General features: G+C 41.5%; 1 protein-coding gene across 2 annotated transcripts in view; it reads right to left on the minus strand.

Annotated features, from left to right (window-relative positions):
• RARB (retinoic acid receptor beta) overlaps window positions 1-20248 on the minus strand; it is a 166834-nt gene extending 146586 nt beyond the window's left edge. The window contains exon 1 of one of the 2 annotated variants that reach the window (XM_046641578.1): window positions 19930-20248. Coding sequence is in view for 1 of the 2 variants with exons in the window: in XM_046641572.1 (XP_046497528.1) it covers window positions 19573-19729 (157 nt within the window). In the remaining variant the exon portion in view is untranslated. Of the gene's footprint in view, window positions 1-19572 lie in introns of both variants that reach the window. The other variant, XM_046641572.1, reaches the window with a different exon arrangement.
• Between the last annotated feature and the right edge of the window lie 1354 nt (window positions 20249-21602).

The following is a 21602-nucleotide window of genomic DNA, read 5'->3' on the forward strand; positions in this document are numbered from 1 at the left end:
AATGCAGACAATCCTAAAATTCCTGTTGGTGAAAGGGACACAATGTTTGCAACCTGCCCGGCACCCAGTAAGTGTGCGATGGCCATCCCACCTCCACCCCCACCACACACACATTTTTCTCTTCTAGCTTCTTTAATCTAGGGCAGCGCTTCTTAACCAACACCGATTTTGCCCCCCTAGAGACACTCTGCAATGTCTGGAGACATTCTGGCCGTCTTAACTCGGGAGTGCTCCTGGCATTGAGTAGGTGGAGGCCAGGGATGCTGCTACACAGCCCACAATGCACAGGAAAGCCCCTTGCCCCCCAACATGAATTACCTGGTTCAAATTATAAATAGTGGTGAGGATGAAAAACTCTGATCTGGGGTAAGGGTGCTACTTGTGGGGAGACTTTAGGACAAAGTGGTGGGACTGCAAAGAAAGTAATTTACAGCGGCACCGGAGAAGTAGACATTGCACGGTCCTAGGAGACACAAGGCATATAAGCTCAGTTCTTAACTCTGCCTCTTACTAGCAGTCACTGCACCTCCCTGAGCCTCCGTTTCCTAATCTAGAAAATGGAGATGACAAGTAAGCGTACTACATTGCAGGGTTTACACTTTGTAAACTACGAAACTCTATAAAAACACATAAAAATAATAGCTAACGCTTCATTATTAGAGAATTTGGGGAAAGGTGGGTAAGCCATATCTTAATAATGAGACTCATATTGTGACCTTGGAAGATGACAGAAACATCTCTCGAGTCCAGTCATATAATAACCTTACAACAATATTAATAGCTCCCATTTACGGAGCATGTACTATGGACTAGCCACGACCCCCATTCTGTTCTAAGCATTTTAGATACATTAATTCATTTGATGCCAATAACGACCCTAGGAGATAGTCTTAGTATTTCTTTTTGACCAGAAGAAACTGGAAGCACAGGGTGGTCAGAACTTGCTCAAGGCCATACAGATGGGAATTGATGAGCAGCGATTTAACCGCAAATGCTCTTTGGTTCAAGAGAATGGGTGTGACCCACTGCTGGGAGAAGACAATGACATCCTCTCTTAGGACTGGGCAGAGCTTTTTGGCAAGAGGCTGGCAAAGTCCCTGGCAGCAAGTTTGAGAGCATACAGACTATAGAGACTTAGGGACCAACAGTAAAAGTGGAAAACTAAAAAAGAAAGAAGCTAAGGGGACAGCAATAATGCCGTTTTTTCTTTCCAGTCAGAGCAATAAAGTAGGAAAGTCCCAAGCAAACACAGGAATTAGAAGGCACACACACATGCACACACACACACCCCCACCCACTCCCAAATCTTCCTGCTGAGAAACCACCCCCCAGCAGGCAGAATGGCAGCAACTAAGACCCAGGTTCCAAAGGCCTTTGGCGGTGGTCCAAGGGCGTGTGACTACACACTGTCAGGAGCAGTAACTCAGGCCAAACGTGGCCTGCACACTGCCAGCTTCAGGACTCTGCTGGGGGGATGGGGAGGGCTCTGGGCTCCTCACTCCTAAACTGGTTCTCCTTCTCTTGCCAGTGAGCCATAGACACTCCCTGAACCAAAGTTTATTTGGCACAAGAATGAAACCAACATCCAGAATTCTAAAGTTGTGAGATAGCTCTTCTGTCACTGTCTGCAGATCTGGCTCGCCCCAAATGAGGAGCTAAACTCCTCTTTTCCCAGGAGCAGCGTGTGTGGGAGGCGTGACCAGAAGCAGAGAGGGAACATCCTTAGCGAACCTTCTAGTTGACTACTATGAAGATTTTATTGGAGCCGGAGATGAGTATAACATATCAGTTCAAAAGGATAGGCTTAGGGATATTTTATTTTAAAAGATTCTTAAATTTCTATATGGAACTTTTCAGATTATAGAAATGCTGTAACATTATTGATTTTTTTTCAGAACGGTGATTTTTCAATAGTTCTTGATGTGAGAAGTGATGAGGATTTTAGGCTGGTTAAATTTTAAAACTGCAGATGAGAAGCAGGCTCTGAGGACTGAAGTTTGATTGCCCTTTGTTGAGAAACATTTACATTTGTAAGGGAAACCTCCATCTATAAAGATGCCTCCCTCTGTGCCAGCAAGAAGTGGGATGGCCTTATCTCTGGAAACTCTTAATGGGGAAGGCAAGGACTTAAGTTGGTTACTGTCTGGCAACCTCATGTAACTGAGCCCCCCAACATCCTCCTTTGTCTTTAGCTGAAGATAGTATTTAGGGTGGTGGCTTCTGGCCTTTACTTAATCCAATTTGATTCTTGTCTAAAAGTTGTGGGACCACCCAATGGCCAGACCCCACCTGCACTGATACCATTTTAACTTTTTTACATGTTCTTTCCTTTGTCTTGTAAAGAGATGGCTCACATACCTATGCCTTAAATTTACCCTTACTCTCCACCCATGTTGGCAGCAGTAGCGGGGGCAGCAGCACCTCCTCCTGCCCGTGGGCCCTGTCCCCACGCAGCAGCTTTGACTGCCCATGGGTCCTGTCCCCATGCTATTCCACACTATTCTCTAAATAAAAGAGCACTACTGCCAGATCTTGAGAGTCCAAGAAATCTTTCTTTCGACTCCTCGGCTCACTGACCCCACATCAAGAAGGATGCGAGTTTCACAGTGTTTTAATTTTAGTTCTTAAAAAAGAAATCGCTAAGGAAAACTTAAAAAAAACAATTCAAAGAAATTTTCACCAATCTTCCAAATGTGAACAGTTTCCAAGGCTCAGGTCTTTTTGGATATTCCTTCCTTCAGGGAATTTTCCATCTTTACAGACAAGTTGAGACATGTGGTTGGAAGTGTGAACTCTGGAACCAGCCTACCTAGGTTCAAATCCTAACCCTCCTACTTACGAGCTGTGTGACTTTGGGCAGTCACTTAACTTCTCTGAGCCTCAATTTCTCCTTGTATAAAATGATAGTATATCCCTCATTGGATCACTGTGAGCATTAAATGCTAAGTCATTGTAAAGCGCTCGGCTCAACGCCTGTCACAGTGACACAGCAGAGTTATCATCACAAGTGTATCAAGGATCATGCTCACGCTGATGAACCTCAGCATTATTCACCATCTCATCTTTCTCCCACACATCAGCCTCATGGCTTGATTTGCTGGCCTTTACTTCCATTTTCTCTCTCGAAATAGTTGTCCCTCCTGATGTAAGAGATTCTCCACAAGCTAATTTGAGTAAAGCAAGTCATGTCAGCTTTGCCTCCTTACACACTCTCTCAGCTGTCCCTGCCCTCCCAGCCTCTCAAGCATTAATCCAAACCAACACGACGGCCCTCTCACCCAGTGGGTTTTCCTGGCTCATTGCCGATCCACGCACACAGAACCCTTAGAAACAGCCTCCTGACACACCTCCTTACCACAGCCGTCTCTCCTTTGAGAGCCCTCTGTAGCTGCTGAAAACCCAAAGTCACAAACCTCTGGATGGACCACATGGGGAGCCAGGCAGCACAGGGCAGTGATGATCAGCCAACAACATCCAGCTGCTGACCCATATTTATTGAGCACCTGGCAGGGCCAGACACGGTGCTAAATGCTGAGTTATAAAGACGTTAGAAGACACTGTTCTCGGCCCGCACAAATGGGCAACTAAAAATACCAGACGGCCAACACAGTCCCAGCTGGAGGAAGGATCTGATGGGTGCCCGAGGCTGCCAGGACGGCGCATATTACTAGCACACACAAAGGCTTCGGCCACCTTGCCTTTAAATACTCACTGCTTATCAGAGTGCCCTGTACACAGCAGGAGCTCCATCAATGTTGGTTGAAAAAAATAAATAAAAGACTGAAATCTGCATAGACATTCTTTTTTTTTTTGAGGAAGATTAGCCCTGAGCTAATATCTGCCACCAATCCTCCTCTTTTTGCTGAGGAAGACTGGCCCTGAGCTAACATCCGTGCCCATCTTCCTCTATTTTATATGTGAGATGCCTACCACAGCATGGCTTGCCAAGCGGTTCCATGTCCACGCCTGGGATCTGAACCAGTGAACCCCAGGCCACCGAAGCAGAACGTGCGAACTTAACCACTAGGCCACCAGACCAGCCCCTGCGTAGAAATTCTTATATGCACTATGGGATAAATGATGATCATCTCAGCCAGTTCAGCAGAAGCTGCCAACAGCACACATTACATGGTGGTGGGTAACTGGAGGTGCACCTTCACTCACATTACCCCACTTGCTCCCTCATGACAAAAGTGTAAAGAAGAGTAGGATTATCATTATCAGGTTTTTAATCTCCATTATTCATAGGAGGAAACGGAAGCTTAGAGAGGTTAAATGACTTGGCCAAGGTGACACAGTTAGGAAACAGCTTGATCCAGAACTGGCCTCCTAAATCTACATACAAGATTATCATAAATGAGAAACAAAGCGCTCATTTCTACTCTAAAAGCCATCTTACTAATTTTTTAATGTTTTAAGACAAGATCAGCACATTTTTCCTGTAAAGGGCCAGATAGTGAGTATTTTAGGCTTCTTGGGCCATATGGGCTCTATCACAGGCATTCAACTCTGCTGTTATAGGGGAAAAGCAGCAACAGACAAGATAGAAATGAATAGGTGTGGCATGTTCCAATAAAACTTTATTTACAAAAACAGGCTACAGGCCAGATTTGGCTCAGTTTCCTGACCCGTGTTAAGATAAAGGAAATTAAAACTATTCCTTCTTTTAGTGACTGCACATGTTACTATAAAATGCATGCTTTTCTTTGCTTCCAGGGTAAAGACAGCGTATGATAGCCATATGTCATAGAGATGTGGGAAATATTTTAAGGATGCTAACACTACAGTATATATATATTTATACGCACTATAAATGTGTAAGGTCTGCACATTTCCTTCAAAACTAACCTCACGTATACATTTTTATTAGTTAGGGAGGTCAATATGTCTATCATAAATACATTTTAAAATTCCTTCCTACATATTCTGCCTATTGGGATTATTTATCATGCCTTGTTCCCTGGCCTAGAGCCAGGTAGAATATGGGAGTTTTAATACCTTTAATCCATTACATGGATTTTTTTAGAGCTCCATAAGACAAAATAAAATGCACTCTCATGGTCATATATGCAATAAACCTGATATGTCACTTAATATTTCATGTCCCATTTTATATTTCATCTGTGATGGTTTCCAGCTTTCAAAGTGCAAAATGACACAATTTCAGCCATCTTTCTGCTCCAATTTTTTTGTTTAGAGAACTCCTAACAATCCATAAACGATAAATTTCCCTGTGGACCTGGAGGGGTGATTATTATTGCTCCCCGATATTCTGAAGAAGTATTGAAATAATTGTTCACTGACATGCCGCCTAGTTTATGGCAATGTGAATTGATCATGTTTATCTTTATTAGGCCATGTTACCTTGTAGTGAAAAAGGGGCATACATTTATTTCTACAGCTAATTAGTATGGTCGGTGGTCTCTGAAGATGGCTGCTCAATGAGCCACACCTCCAGGGTTCCACACGATTGCATAGGTCCTTCTTCCTGAATCTGAACTGCTACTGTGATTTCTTTTTGATCAACAGAATGTGGCAAGAGTAATGCTGTGTTACACACGAGGCTAGATCGTAAGAAGCCTTGCGGCTCACTCCTTGGTTTCTTGGAATGCTTATTCTGAAGGAAGCTGTGGCAAAGAGCCCTGGGACCACCATGCTGTAAGGAAGCCAATGTCACAAGAGGAGGCCATGTGGAGAGAGATGCTCGGGCAGCCTCCAGCTGTTCCAGCAATCTCAGTTGAGGAACTAGACATGTGAACAGAGAAGCCATTTTGAACATGCAGCCTAGTCAAGGCTTTGGCTGAGCCCAGCCCCAGCACCAGCTGATTGCAGCCACATAAAAGACCCCAGGCAAGACAGAACTTTGAAACTTGATTGTGGTTTTTTTTTTTTTTTGAGGAAGATTAGCTCTGAGCTAACATCTGCTGCCACTCCTCTTTTTGCTGAGCAAGGCTGGCCCTGAGCTAACATCCATGCCCATCTTCCTCCAGTTTATATGTGGGATGCCTGCCACAGCATGGCTTGCCAAGCGGTGCCATGTCCGCACCCGGGATCCGAACCGGCGAACCCCGGGCCACCAAAGCGGAATGTACGTACTTAACTGCTGCGCCACCAGGCCAGTCCCTTGATTGTGTTTTAAGCCACCAAGTTTTGGGTTGGTCTGTTACATAGCAACAAACAACTGAAATTAATACTCTAGTTATTATGAATTGAAGATTATTTATGTGGAACCATGAAGAACCTAAGGAAAGGGCCCACCTCAACTCTTTCAGAATCTGGTAGGCAGTCATTTGACATCAGAGGCACTCTCCAAGTTTCGCATGCATTCCTGCCAGTTATTAGAGCAATGGAATAATTCCATCTAAAAATAACTGAGAAATTCTAGATGAAAAGGAGGATGATAACTGCTCAGCTATGAATTCAAAGACTGTAATGATTAAAATATCATAGGATAAAGCTCTTAAAAAATAAAAAAGTCGACCGTAATGCAATGGGTCTCTTTTTTTCTCAGATTGCTTATAAAACTCATTCATATCCACCCGAGCCCACATGTGAACACCACCTGCCTATCACCTGCACACACCCTCTTTTATTTTGAGATGCAGATGTCTGCTTATAGGGTCGTTGTATTTTTATTTGTTCCTCCAGGGGACAGACTGAATTCTCCTCCTCACACTGGACATTGCAGTTCAAAATAACAGTGAAAGACCTGCAGGTAACAGGCCATAAGACTCACTTGATACCCACTGAAAGAGTTGAGATCACTTGCTCTCTCTTACCTTTCGTGAAACATCTGTTTCACATGAGCCAGCTAAAAGTGCATACATCTGTAAATAATAAGCTTGTGTGTGCACATAATTTAATGAATTAGGACATAAAAAGGAATTGAACAGTAGGGGCACAGCAATTAGAGTAAGTGCCCATTTTGTTAAAAATGTATTGTTTCCAGCTTTCGGTTGGAAACCCTTTTATTATTCTGTGGGTTCTGAGGCTCCCAACCTCCCTCCTTCCCCCTCCCCGCGAAGAAAATAGGAGTTTACTTTGCATAGTTGGCAGAGGGAAGGAAACCCTCATTATGCAAACTAAGATGGGAACTTCCGATTGGCTTTGTCCTACACAAGAGTCCTGAAATGTACCTGACCCCTCTGTGCCTGGGAATTCGCTTCTGTAAAACAGAGCAAGAACAGTGCCTTTATCTTCAGGCTGCTTTGACCATTAGGTGACATAATTCGTTTTATGCACTTGGCATAATATGCAGATAACATGCACTTAATAAACATGATGATGATGGTGATTGTTTCATTTTGATAAAAATCAGTCACCAACTTAAAACCATCAGAGAGGGAAGAAAGACAAATCTTGGTTCAAAGGTTTCTCTTGCTTGTTGATTTGGTCGTATTTCTATTTACTTTCTTCACACCGTTTCTAGGGATGGACAGAAAAACAGGGGAGGGAAGAGTGGTAACGTCCTGGTTAACAGGAAGTACCATCAGAAAATTTATTCCTAGGATATCAAAGTCAGTGCCAGAAGCCCAAGGAAATATCCCATTCTCATATTTTCAGGCCAGTTTTCCAGCTAACACATTTAGAAGGGCTTGCCATAACAGCCAACTTGAACCTTTCATTTTCATGGCTCCCTCAAGTTTCTGTCAGGTGTTTTGAGTGACCCAAAAATATACAAATAAATAAAAGCAGAGACCACTTGAGATGCCCTGAATTTCAAGTTCATTTTCACTGAACTAGACTCAGCATATTTCCCGAGCACTCGCTGTGTGCCACGTAGTGAGTTACAAAGCAGAGCACACATATATGAGCAGGAGAAGGCACTCAGGGGAGATAGAGCAAGGCATTTTCTAGAACACACACTGAGGCTTCCAGAGAGTATGGCCTGTTCCTCTCTGCCTCCCTGAAGCTTAAAATGTTTAAGCTGAGTTGAAAGCAACTCGAAAATGTTGGAAGATACTCTGTGTTTATTTGAAAACCAAATAGACAAAGGTGTGGAGCAAGGGACTAGAAACTGTATTCTACCAGGATAGGATTGCTACAATGAATATAATTGAAATCCAGCCCCCTGGGATTCTGTGAAATTCTTGGTTGAGCTCGCAAATTAAGTGTTAGCAAAGTAAGCGCTAAGTATTTGCCAGGCCCCAGGAAAAATAGTTCCACCCAGAAGGAAAACAAGTTAACAATGACTGAAATCGCCACCCTACAGTATTCTGTTGACATCCTCCTGCAGTCTATTTACCATCCACATAAAGAGATAATTAGAGCTCCTTAACAGCAATAAGAAAGAAGAATAAAGACTAAAGGAAAAGGGAAATAAAGAGGATGAACAAATATTGAAAAAATATTAATAGCTAAAGTATTTAGAGCTGTGTTGTTCAAACCATAGCCACTAGCCACATGTGTCTACTGAAAGTTAAATTAACATGAAATAAAATTAAAAATTCAGTTCCTCAGACATATTAGCCACATTTCAAGTGCTACGCATGGCTAGCAACCACCATACTGGACAACACAGAATTACAGATATTTCCATCACTTTAGAAATTCTACTGGAGAGGGCTGATCTCTAGTATAGTAAGGGGTGGTATGCTCGAACATACCCATTGACACCCACAGTTTAACTGAGTGCTGACCGGGTACTATACTAGCTATACCAACATTGTACTACCACTGGGAAGACAGAGGTAAAGGACACAACATCTGATCTCAGGACTTCCCAGGTTAGTAAGGGAACCCAACCAATGAAACCAAGCAAAAACACACACACACTAAGCAGAAATGAGTAGAAACACAGAAAACAAACCCAGTCACTTTAATGGTTAGTGTGATGGTGGGTATCCAGGTGCTTCCTTGTAAAATTCTTTCAACTTTTCTGCATTTAAAAATTTTTCATAATAAAGTATTGAGAGAAACATCTATTTACTGAGTATTATGTGTCAGGTACTTTAAATACACTGTCTTATTTAAGTCTATGATAAGCTTGCAAGGTAAGCATTATGGATCCATTTTACAGATAAAAACAACTGAGGCAGCTTAGAGCTCTAGTTCCCACAGCAGGGGCGGTACACAAAGCGTGCCCAACTCCACTGTATCACACTGCACTGTCCCACACTGTACACACTGTGACACACGGCAGCATCTTATGGACTTCGATCTACTTCCACCTAGAACCCACTACGTGACCTTTAGCAGGTCACTTCAATTCATCCACCTGCTTCTATTTCCTCAAAATATATCATTCAACAGCAATTAGATTTCAAACAGAAGAAGCAGGTAGAAAGAACATGGCATACAAAAATCCAAAATACAGAACAAGATGTTACATTTAAAATATATTTGAAATCACTGAAATAAGAGCATTATGCGAGAGGCTAATAACCATTATTACTATTAATGTAAACTTCACTAAAGAGTAACAGTTTTCTTAGGTTTGGGCCCTTCTAAACAAAATGGATACTTAAAATAGGTGGCAAATACTAAAACATCAATTTAACTTCATTATATCTGAGAAAGTTTTCTTCTCTCCCTCCTTCTTTTTAAGCAATGGAAGACACAACAGTGTGGCTTAACGAAGAGGCACCACCAAGTCGAGCCCATCAGTGCCCACATCAGGATGAGGGTTATGAGTGAGCCAGAAAAACATGAAAAACCTTGTTTCTCCTCTGTCACCTTCCTGTGCTTCCTCAGTAAATACAAGACTAATCCTGACCCCAACTCCTGTGAGCTCTAGACTGCGCCTGCGCAGCCTTCAACAAACAGGATGGAAAACAAAAGAACAAAACAGTAAAATAGCCTCAGAGTTTCTTCCATGATTTAAAAGGATGTGGCTTCTATTAGAAAATAATGTAATCAGAGGAACTTATGTAAGTTCCAGTTCTTTACCCTCTCTTTTCCACATTTCCCCCCAAAACCAAAAGCTTCCATGGTCCTTTCATGGTATTATTAAGACAAAACAATTTTTCAAGAATCCTTCACTCAGCTGGCAGAGATGACAGTCTCACTCCAAAGCGGATGACCTGCAAGTGAGTAACTGCACATGGAGGATGAAAAAAAGAGTTTCCTGGGATTTAAAACCCTGCTCTACAACGTACTGCCTGTGTGACTTCAGTCGCATTACTCACCTTCTCTGAGCCTCAATTTCCTCTTCTCTAAAATGAGGATAATCCTGTCTTCCTCACAGAATTATTTGTGAGGATTAACTGACAATAATGTACATACATTCATTAGAGTAGAATTTTGTTAAATATTTAACCAGCCAAAAAAAAGAAGAAAACTAACTAAAATCCCACAATAGTTTCTCAATTTAGCCTCTATTGTCAGAAGACAACTTTTGCTTTCTGATTATAGGGCATATCAGTCATGATTGTTATGGTGGACTGACAACGGTTGCACATTCTTTGTCACTTCCCCCTTGAGAGGGAGATTTATTGACACTGGTCTGGCCCTGTGATGCTTAACCAATAAAATATGGTGAAAGTGACTCTCTGCCAGCTCTGGATCTGGCCCTTAAGAAGACTGGGAGCGTGTACTTCCTCCCTTTCAGAATGTTCCCTCTCAGAATATTGCTGCCATGCTGTGAGAAACACGAGACACATGCAGATACTCCAGTCAACTGCCCCAGCTGAGCTCTCTGCCAGCAGCCAACCAACATGGACTGCCCGCCATGTGAGGGAGCCGCCTTGGACTTCCAGCCCCACTGAGCCCTGGATACTGTAGCCTCAGCTGACAGCATGTGGAGCAGAAGATCTGCCCAGCTGAGCCCAGTTCACCCACAGAATAATGAGGTAATAAACTGTTAGGCCACTAGGTTTGGGGGCGGTTTGTTGCACAGCAATCAATCACAGAAACAATCAGAAAGAAATGATTTTTAAAAATCTAATCTAATCAGGCCTAACCCCAAAAGAACATTATTTAACAAACACTCCAGAAACATCCATATGAGAGTCTTCAAGAAGCAATTTTGGAAGGTATCCACTTATTCCATTGCTCAAGATAAGTTTAAAACTCCACTTTGTAAACTACATTTAGAAACTACCTCTGAAGCAGACACATACAAAAACTTCATGCCTGCTCCACTGTGACAAAAATGTGTGACCCACTTGATCACCCACCTCACGCGTGAGCTGTGGTTCTCAGTGGTTTCTAGTTCTTTCTATAAGCAATCTCGGATTCAAAGTCCTGAGGAGATCCTTACATTTGTGTTATAAGAGGACTGTGTCACAATGACTTGTGTACACAAGTTTCTCCCATACACTGGGAGTCCAGAGAGAGCAGGGACAGCGTTGGATTCGTCCTGGTGTCCCCACAGAACAGACCAGGGAGCCTGGAACATGGCAGACACCCAAGAGCCATCTGTTGAATGGAATCGGCAAGAGCTAATCCATCAGTGAGTGATAAAAATGAACGGCGCCCCTGACAGCATCTTTGGGCAAAGTGTATTGTGACAACTTTGAAGGTGACAACACTCACTTGTAAAAGTCAATCATCTGTAGTAAATCTGGGGGTTTGGTAAATGGATACAATTGAATCAGGACTACAGTGTTATCCAAACTGTGACAAACAGGAAGAACTGTCACCTAGGTTATGAGCCACAGAGAGAGGAACCATTTGACTGAGGAAAAGAGATACCAAATAAAACAAATACCGTTCACTATTAGCAAAGGCATAGAAGCCATAGGTGTCATGTTGAAATCAGAAGGTCTACTCAGTGACTTCTGAATGTTTTCAGGGCAAGAATAGAATCCTCATTTACATTATCTCTAATCTTCCTACAAATCCTGCAATGTAGACATAATTATTCCCATTTCATAGCTGTAGAGATCGATCCTGTGTCAAGTCAGGCTATTTCCATTATCTCAGACCATCAGGCAGTGATGAGGAATGCAGGTGGAAAGATGCATAGGAGGGTAATGGATGTCAGTGGGAGTGTGGACAACAAGCAGTAAAACTCTCAAAGTGACAACTTTTCACAGCCTCTGCTTTAAAGGCAAGAAAATCATTACACCTTCTTCTCCAGAGAGCTCTCGATGTACTTGCACTGAACTTGCGCCCACTAGAAGCCTGACATGGGCTTCTGGAAACTCTTGCCCAAGTAGCAGACACCTTATTCGTCTGCATCCTCCAACTTTCTCCGCAAATCCAGACCTGTTCATCCTATCTCTGGTTCCTATTGTTTCCTCTGATAAGCAGGGCCCCAGTGAACAATTAAAGCTTTCAATAAATAATCTCTAAGCACATTCATTTGATTGACTGTTATTTGATACAGCAGTTAGTTTCAATGGGGCAGTTAATATTGATCACATAAAGTACTCCAGACAAACATGAAACAGTTCCAGAACTCCATGGATTATTACCCTTTATCTGCCAGTCATCTGGGTTACTTGTAATGGTCACGGAATTTAAAATCAATAATAACAATTAGTGTTCTGTACACCAAAACGGATGAATCATGTGAAATGGGTTTTCATATAAAATCAAAGGTAAAGCGGGCCTATAACATAGAAAAAGGCTCTCTGATTTTCCAGGACACATTTGGCAAAGTACTTTCAGACAAGTCTTCAAAACAGACAGCAAGAGAGAAAGAAAGGTATTTAGAACAGGCAGCCATAAAAACGCATGTGAAACCCCTGACAGTCTTAATCCGGAAAGATGAAGCGTAAAAGATAAAAGTGATCAAAATGCGTGCTAACAAACGTAGTAAAATTAACGGGACTGGCAATTTACTTCCTCTGAGATGCGCTTCTGGCTACCTTTTCGGCTTCCGATTCATAGTGATTTTTTTGTAATAAAATGGCAACAACGGTATTTTAGCTCCACGGCACCACTACTGTAATGTCTGGATAATTAAAATGCAAAGCAACAGAGAAATGTTTCATCATTAAACTGTAACCAGCGCGCTATGTGAAATCATCCATCCCAACGACTTGTTTTTCATCAATTATTTGTTATTTATCTGATGTAAATATAAGAAGAACTAATTAAAATGTATGCCTTTTTATACAGCTTCTTGTCATTAAAGCCAATGAAAGCATTCTGAGGACCATAATGAAATAATTATGTTTGCCTTTAAGAATTCTCTTCAATAACACATGGCAGTACTGAGCTAAATTAAAACATCAGGAACTAAATTTCGCTAGCCTCCATTTCCATTTTAGTTAATTATACCCCCAAGCCTTCCAATAGACCAGACCCTAAAAAATCTTTTGAAGCTGAACCGGCCTTCAGATCATCAGGCTTTTTATAATTATATATAAATTACGTATATATAAATAATTATATATAATTGTATAATTTATAATTTGATGACAAGACAAAGGTACTGTAGCCCTGAATGCTTTCATATTTTTGAGAAAAGGGATTTTCTAGACGAAGTCTTCACTTGCTCTGAAAACCAGAGAAAAATTGGGATAAGCGTGATCCAAATCTTTTTTCCCCAGTTAACTGATGAACTCGTCTTATCTGGTCTTATCTGCATCATTTCTACCATAGTATTTTGAATTCAGCTTTTTTCTTTTTCGATTTGGTAAAATTTTCATCTGTGGCAAACAGTAATTGATCAACAACAACAACAAAGACAAACATTTCACTAAATCTGAGTCAAATTCGCAGAGTAATTCCCTATTCAATACTAAAACTTAAAAAGAGAAAATAAGGAGCTATCTTTAAGAAAGCAGTAGACTGAGGACACTCTGTGAATTTAAAAAAATAAAATAGGACCCTTCTGAATTTCTCCTCCAAACCTCAAATCAGAGACACTTTCAAAGGCAAAAAAAAAAATCTGACTTTAAGAGAAAAGGAAGACTGAAGGAGGGGAGGAAAAACTTCAGGGTTTTTCCTAGGTTTCAGGGCTGGTGGCAAATCAAACAGCTTTAACAATGCTGTCATATGATGCGGATGGGGGTGGGAACTTGGTACTTAGAAAAGTAAATAGGAGTACCAGGGATTAACTCCCACAATGTGAATTCCCTCCCATTTTGTTCTATATGGAGAGTTGGCACGGTTCATGGGTGATAATATTTGGTGACTGCTGGACTGACTTTTATGAGACATCAGAGGGAAACTGTTGACAGCTGGGAAACAAATATCTATTACATGACAACGTAAAATTGCGATTATAATCTCAGAATCTGCTTTTATTAAAATCATTCTCTTCCTCTCCAGTTATTCTTTGTTCTGTTTAGAGAAATCTCCTTTTAGGAATGAGGGACATTATTACCCACTTTCACCACTGTGAAAATCAGCTTTCTTCTCCCCTCTGAGCTGGTTCATATCATCAGCTGCTGTGGGAGGCCTGGAGACTCCTAGAATCCATGTGCCCTCACTAGAGGAAATGCTTGGCCAGGCTGGGTCGCCTCACTGACGTCAGTTCCTGTTATCCTCGCCTTATCGTGCAGGGGACCAAGAGTCTTATCTTACTGAATGGCCCCTTTTCAGCTCCCCACCCTGCAAGGCCAGAGAAAACGCAAGTCAGCAGTTCCATTGCCTGTTTGAATTCCCATCTAAGAAGCTCTGGAAGCTCAAGATAAATAATATAATACCTGCAGGCTCACCCTCTACGGCTTCCTAGGTAGACAGAACTTCTGTGACTTATTTTTTATTCATTTAAAGGGGTTTGGGGGGCTGGCACGGGACAGGAATCATGCTTCTTAATGATGAAGTAAGGAAGCCGGGAAGGAACAGGGAATTCAATGCAACATACTGACTGATGAGGGTGTGTTATTAGATCTTACAGATGGGGCGGGTTATCTCATCTCCTATTTAACAAGAGGTTCTTAGGCCAAGCCACTTACAGGATCCTGATAAATCTGAAACCCGAGTTAACTCTGTTCTCCTCTCTCCATCACACACAATTCCAACTTTTTAAGAAGAAGCTGGCCAAGAACTGATATAGATTTGTGCATAGTAATTCAATTTAATAATTCTACCCCCTCCCCCACTCTCAACACACACACGCACACGTGCTGGAGTCAGAACTACAGTCAGAATACTTAAATCCATTTTGCAAAGGATGCCTTCTATTTACAGATCTACAGTTTGCCACAAAAGGAATTCATGTTCAGCAGAATGACCCAGAAGCACAAGGCGATCTTCAGTCATAATGGAAAAATTAAGCTGTGAGCGCTCTCGTTATATTGACCATAGAATCCAAACAAAGACTTTCTGTGCCCCTCCTGGGTTCAAGGGGCAGCCTAGGAGATGTCGTAATATTGAAATATCTGGCATATTTCAATGATTTATGTGGGAACTGTGGCAGTATATTTGAAAGTGAGTTATTCTAGAAAATCAGAGCTGTATGACTGCCATAACTACCCTGTAATTTGAAAGGCAAGATTCTACATTAATATCTTTTGGAAAGGTTTTCAGCCAAGATCTTTCTGATTAACCTTCATCAAAAACTCCCATTTCTGAAATAATCTCTTTAATTGATAGTTAACTGAATTTACATTAGAACATTTAAAGTATAAAAATGTCATTTAAGGATAAATTTATTGGCACTTATATGTAACTCAAACTTTATAGAAGATTCTTTTTAAGATGGTCTAAAATGAACACTATTATTTATTGTTTAATAAGTCCTGTGCGACTTGAAAAGAGTTTTATGCTTTGCATCTTGATTTTACATGTCCATCTTCCTCCCAGAGAGTAACTTTCTAATTAAAAAATTCCCAGCCTTTTAAAAATAATTTTGATTTTAAAGATTATAAACTCCTTGAGAGCAGAATTTATCATCTTTATCACGTATTTCCCTTCTGAGATAGTCTACTGATGCTTGTGAAACATGTAAAGGAGAAAACGGTAGGGTTTTCTTTCCTTTTCAGTCATCTCAGGGGCTGAACATATGCTGAAGGTAAAGTGTCTGATATTCAGAAGAAATTTCTTTCATGCTTCTGCTTTAAATAAAAGTTCATGACAATACTGACTGGTTATATACGGTCAGGGCCAGGCTTCCAGAAATGAGAAGAAAACTTCTGATTCGGGTCAGCTAGCCTATCAGAAATTGCCATTCTGGTCATTTATCTATTAAGATAAAAAAGGCCTGTTCTAATGCAAGAGCTTTGCATTTGGGCTGGCAAATCAAATTCTAAGCAGAGCTTCCAAGTCATTTCCATAGCTTTAGTTTAAGCTGAGAAATGTCTACCTCTCCTACTGTTTTGTTTTATATTTTGAAATCCACCCTTTTCTGGCAATACAATTTAAACTCAGGCATTTTTTCTTCTAAGTTGCACATCAGTACCTCCCTACCCAAAGTACCAAGTTATCTGGATATTGACAATATTTTAGTATTTCTTTTTTTCTACAGAGAAGGAAAACTTTGTGAATCTTCCGCTTGTTTTCAAAAAACTCCTGTCCTGCACTCTCTGAGATTTCAGCAAAGTCTCTTTTCTTCTCTTCTTTCTAATGGTATTAGTTACCACCGTCATGTGGCCGAGAAGCAGAAAATTATGTCCTACTTTAGAAAAACAATTGAGCCTTTTCACCGAAATATTTATTCAAAACCCCATTCAATTCATACGGTGGCTGTCAGTCTTTATTTAGTCTCTCTTTCAGAGGGTATCTTTGATTTTGCCACTTTGACCTCAATTTATATCTTACTAGGAGAGGATTTAGATGCTGTTTAATACTTAAAATTCAGGTCCCAGGGCTTTGAGAAGGGGATTTTTCTCTTTCCTTAATCACACGTTGCTCCTGTTTGTTAAAACATTATTTCTCCTCATTACAGGCAAAATACTATTTCAAAAAAGAAAATATTTTTTTCTTTTGATGTGTTGAGCAGGGAGAAGACAGGGAAAAAGGGCCAAGAAGTTGTCACCTCATGAATTCACTGAAAGCAACTATATTTAGACCACAAATATTAGGATTTATTCTATGCCCACTGAGCAATTAATGCTGAAAACATCTGGAGCAGCCTAAAACCAAGATAATCCAGAAGGCATCTAAATAGAAACTTGGTGGCTCCGATACCTTCCAGGGGCAGTGTTAAATCGTATTATTTTTACCACATTCCCTTAGTAAACCACTAATCCTGACTTCGCATTTTTATAACAGGCAATTCAAGGCCCTACTCCAACCGGCAGCTGGTGGGCAGATCATTTTTCTGTCTTTAAAATTAAAAAAGAAAACAAAAAGAATATTCTAACACCTTTCAAAGAAAGCTTCTGTTGTGTTTTACGTTCAAACGGTTTACTCTAATGACTGCAAACATGAACACAGACACACACCATACAAAAAATAAGTAGGATCTCAAAGCTGAAAATAGTTTTGGCTGGAATTTAGTACTATTTTTTTTCCCTCCTTGCCCACTGTTTCCTCTGTGTTAAGAGCACAAACAGATCTGCTTCTCGTCAAAACAGTCATTAAGTAGAATGGAAAAGGTTGTGGTTTTTATGTTCTTACACAAACGCAGCCCTCATATGCTTTTATTTCAAAAACCCTAACTAGCGATGCCACCCTGAACCAAACACCGCATGGCAGACATTTGTTAGAATTTTATTTATGCTTAAAAACGTAATTGCTTGAACTAAACTGACCAGTTATGAAGTGGTTTATGGAGGATAAAGCAGCTCTGAAGGGGCATAAGCAATATTTACATTTATTTCTTTTACCTGAAGTGTGGGATTCAAAGCTTTGTGAAATCGACCACAATAAGCACTAATTGCCCTGCTTACAAAAATAAGACACTGGAATTTCTGAAATCCCTTTGTCAAACGCCTTTATTTACTTTTTCTAATGCAAGTTTCTTTGATTAGCTGAACTTTGCTGTTATCAACACTTCTTGCTTATCGGCTGGCCCTAGGCGAATGACACATTCACCACTCGCTCTCCCTAGATAAGGCGAATTCTTTGTTTAACTTGTTCAAGAACAAACAAAGCTTTTCCCCCTTCTCCTACAACTTAATAGGCATGTTTGGAGGGTTAATTACAAAAGGGAGAATGTCTACTTGTAAAAGCTCTATTAGGTCTAATAGATTTTCGCTAGGGTCCCGAGCATTTTTTTTCCCTCCGTTAAAAAATATGTTTCATTAGAACTTTCTCTTACCAGAAAAAGTTTTAGAAAGCCCCAGTTCCCTGAGATTCCAAGTGAAACTGTTCAGACTGTTTTAATTGCTACAGAGAGGACAGGTCTTAAAGATCTGTTAGTGAGTTGGAAAATTATTTTGTAACTCTCAATTTCTTTCAGTTCTCTAGAAAGTAAACAGGCAGTAGGGAAAAAAAAAAGGCATTTGGGGAACAGCTGAAGATTAAGACTTCTTCTAAAAATGATATTCTTTTTGCCGTGGTTATGGCTGTACAAAATATTAGGTCAGACAGCCACACTGTTGGCATCAAATGGTTATTGATTTTTTTTAGCTACAAACCTGTTGATTTCCTGGCCCAAGAAGCAAGTCTTTATCCTGAAGAAAAAGTTTCAGAGAGGGCAATTTAAATCTTGTCATTGTCCCCTCTTTCCTTTTTCTTCTCTCTGATAAGCCACCATGTTATTAGGAAAACTCAATTTCTTCCAGTTAAACTTTGACCTCTTTGAAAACAAAGATTTAAAATGTCATTTTCAGCCTAATGCTCCAATGAATTGTCAAATAAAGTACTAAAAACATTTTGATAGATAGCTGAGCCATTTATCTAAATCACTGTCAGGGCAGCGATGCATCCTGCAGGCTCCCACTACAGCCACCCGAAGGTGGGATTTTCTGGGACTTCTGGTCATTTCTCAAGCCTGCAGCCAGGCTACTGTTGACCAGATGCGTGCCTCGGCACCGTGTCAGCATCAGATAACCAAATAGTCAATATTTTTTTTAAAAACTGGACTACCCCACTTATATTTCCTTTCCTTTAACCAATGTCCAGGTTCCCCGGCTGAATTGCAAGATATGGAAATAATGGATGGCTCAGCCCAAGGGGTGTTCATTGCCAGTAGTTTTCTAGCAAAACAGCAACTTCTTAGAGCAACAAAGTGACTCGGAAAGGTGGCAGCAGGGTCAATGCTAAGAAATATTGCCTTTCCTTAGCAAGGAAAACACTGGAGGCAGCAGCTTTAACTGGTGGTTTATGAACTTCAGGAGCAGCAGCCACCTTAATTAGGCTAAATTCCTTGCAAGGAAGATGTCATATTTTAGTTATTTTGGACTGTTGAAACACACAAGGGGGGGATATATACGACTAGTAGCTAACCCAAAGAACAGCAAAGTTAAATTCCCCTCTGCACACACCTTAGTAAAAACTGCACAATGTGTCAAATTGCCTTACTTGAAGAATGTTTCAAAGTCCTGTGGTCACCCTCTACTTTTTTCTCCCTCTCCATGCATATTTTTTAAACTGTTTTTCAAGAGACTGTAAGGTTGGTAGAGAGAGGAGCAGGGGTCAGGAGGGGTTGTTTGCGAAGAAAACATCTAACAGGAAATTTTCAGCAGAGGGAATCAATATGCACGCTAGCATATCACACCCTTTCAGCATTAAATCATTAAATCCTTTGTCTTGCTACCAATGCAGTTTGTTTCCATGTCTTTATTGCATGCAAGAGAGACAATTAATTTTTTTTTCTTGGTAGAAGAAGGGAAAAAATAAACCTACATTGAGCAGTGTGCCGATGCTGCCATTCGGTTTGGGTCAATCCACTGAAGCATGCTTTGAGAGCTTTCTCCTGGAGCATGCAGGAAGACGGACTCGCAGTGTAGAAATCCAGGATTTGCCCAGGACTCACTGACAGAACATCCATACAGTCAAACATGATCTCCCCTGCACCAAATGTCTGCAAAAGTGCTTATCCTCTAGGTGTGGAGGCAAATGGCATAGAAAAGTCCACCCAACTCCATCAAACTCTGCCCCTTTTTTGGCACGTAGGCTGTTGGTCTTTTTCCCAGCCCCGAATCATGAATTATGACAGACAAGCCAGCTAAAAGCCTGTAATTGATCCAAATGATCATTTACCATTTTCCAGGCTTGCTCGGCCAATCCAGCCGGGGCGGGGGTTCCCAGAAAGATCCCAAGTTCTCCTTCCAAGGAAAAGCCTGCAAAAAGCCTTCTGAATGCGGTCCGGATCCTACCCCGACGGTGCCCAGACAAACCCTGCCCGGCTCGCTCGCGTCCTCGGCATCCCAGTCCTCAAACAGCTCGCATGGGGGAATTCTGGTCCCCCCTTTGGCAAAGAATAGACCCTCCTGCCTCTGAACAGCTCACTTCCTACTACTTCTGTCACACAGAATGAAAGATTGAATTGCCTAATATATGCGAGTGAACTTTCGGTGAACCCTTCCCGGGCTGCTAACCTTCAAATGACCCAACGAGTCTGACATCACCAACTCCCAGGATTCTCACAGAGCTTAAAAACTCCCAGCAGCCCTGCAAAAGCAGACAGCCAGAGAGGCAGGCAGCGGGCGAGCGCGCAAGCCGGCTCTTTCTTTCCCATTTCTCACCTTAAAAACAATGCAAGAAGTGTTTTTAAAACGAGCAGAGGAGGAGCCAGGACGCCGCTGCCGGCTCACGTTGAGCGCCAACTTCTCTCCCTTTACGCCTTTTTATTTGCAGCGGCTTAGCTTGCAAGCGCGTGTTCCCCCTTGCCCGCTCGCCCCCAGCCCACCCTTTAAATTCCTCTGTGCGCCTCTCTGTCTGTTAAATTCCTTGTAACTTATGTATTTTTCCACTCCCGAAAAAGCACAGGCAAGCCCTAAACTGTAGAACAGAGAAGAGTTACCCCTCGGGGAAGCCTTGGGTTGAGAAAGTTTCCATTTCATCGTCTTTTTCTCTTTCTCCCTCTTGAAAGCCCTGGCCGAAGGGATTGCGTTTGCTCTGGAGTAAAAATCCAGCTTTTTGGATTCATTTACTTTTTAAAAATTCTCTCCCGTCTATGTGCAGCATGTGGAGTAGTCGAGAATTCATTACTCCTGCCCCAAACTCACACACACAATCACATAGATATACAGGAATTTAGCTCCTGATCTGAAAGAAAACATAATATAATGAGCAAGAGCATGGATGGGAGAGTCAAACTGAACTAGATTAGAATTCCACTTCTACCGCTTAGCAGCTGTGTGGTCTGGGACAAGTATGTAACCTTGCTGGACCTCAGTGTCCTCATTTGTAAAATGGGTATGTAAGACTACCCACCTCAGTGGGTTGCAGTGAGGACAAAAAAAAAAAGTAGTGCTTTCAGGGCACTCTACACATCGTGGAGCAAATATTAGCTGTAATGCATCCTCCTATTTTTCAGCTGGGGAGACAGAAGCCCAGGGAGGCTGAGACCTGCCTAAGCTCACGCAGCTCAGAACCATGTCTAGGACCTGCCTCTCTGGAATCTCAGACCCAAGTAAAAGTTACTTTGCTGTTCCCCCAGCCTTGCACCCTGAATAGCATATTGGTGACTTCCCTCATCGCTTTCTCACACACATACTCCACGCGGGCCCTACCGCCCCATCACCACCACCACATAATTAAACACATATTTTGAGAAACGGTTAAGGGTCAAGGTTTTGTATTTCTAAGGGCCAGTTTTCACCAATACAAGCCCCTGCCCAATCTTGGCTATTTATTAGAATACGGTACTTTTAAGAGAAAGGGGCTGTTTTTCATACCTCCCACACTAACCCAACCTAGATGAAGGAGAA

This window comes from Equus quagga, chromosome 1 (genome assembly GCF_021613505.1).
Source record: "Equus quagga isolate Etosha38 chromosome 1, UCLA_HA_Equagga_1.0, whole genome shotgun sequence".
NCBI classification, from domain to species: domain Eukaryota; kingdom Metazoa; phylum Chordata; class Mammalia; order Perissodactyla; family Equidae; genus Equus; species Equus quagga.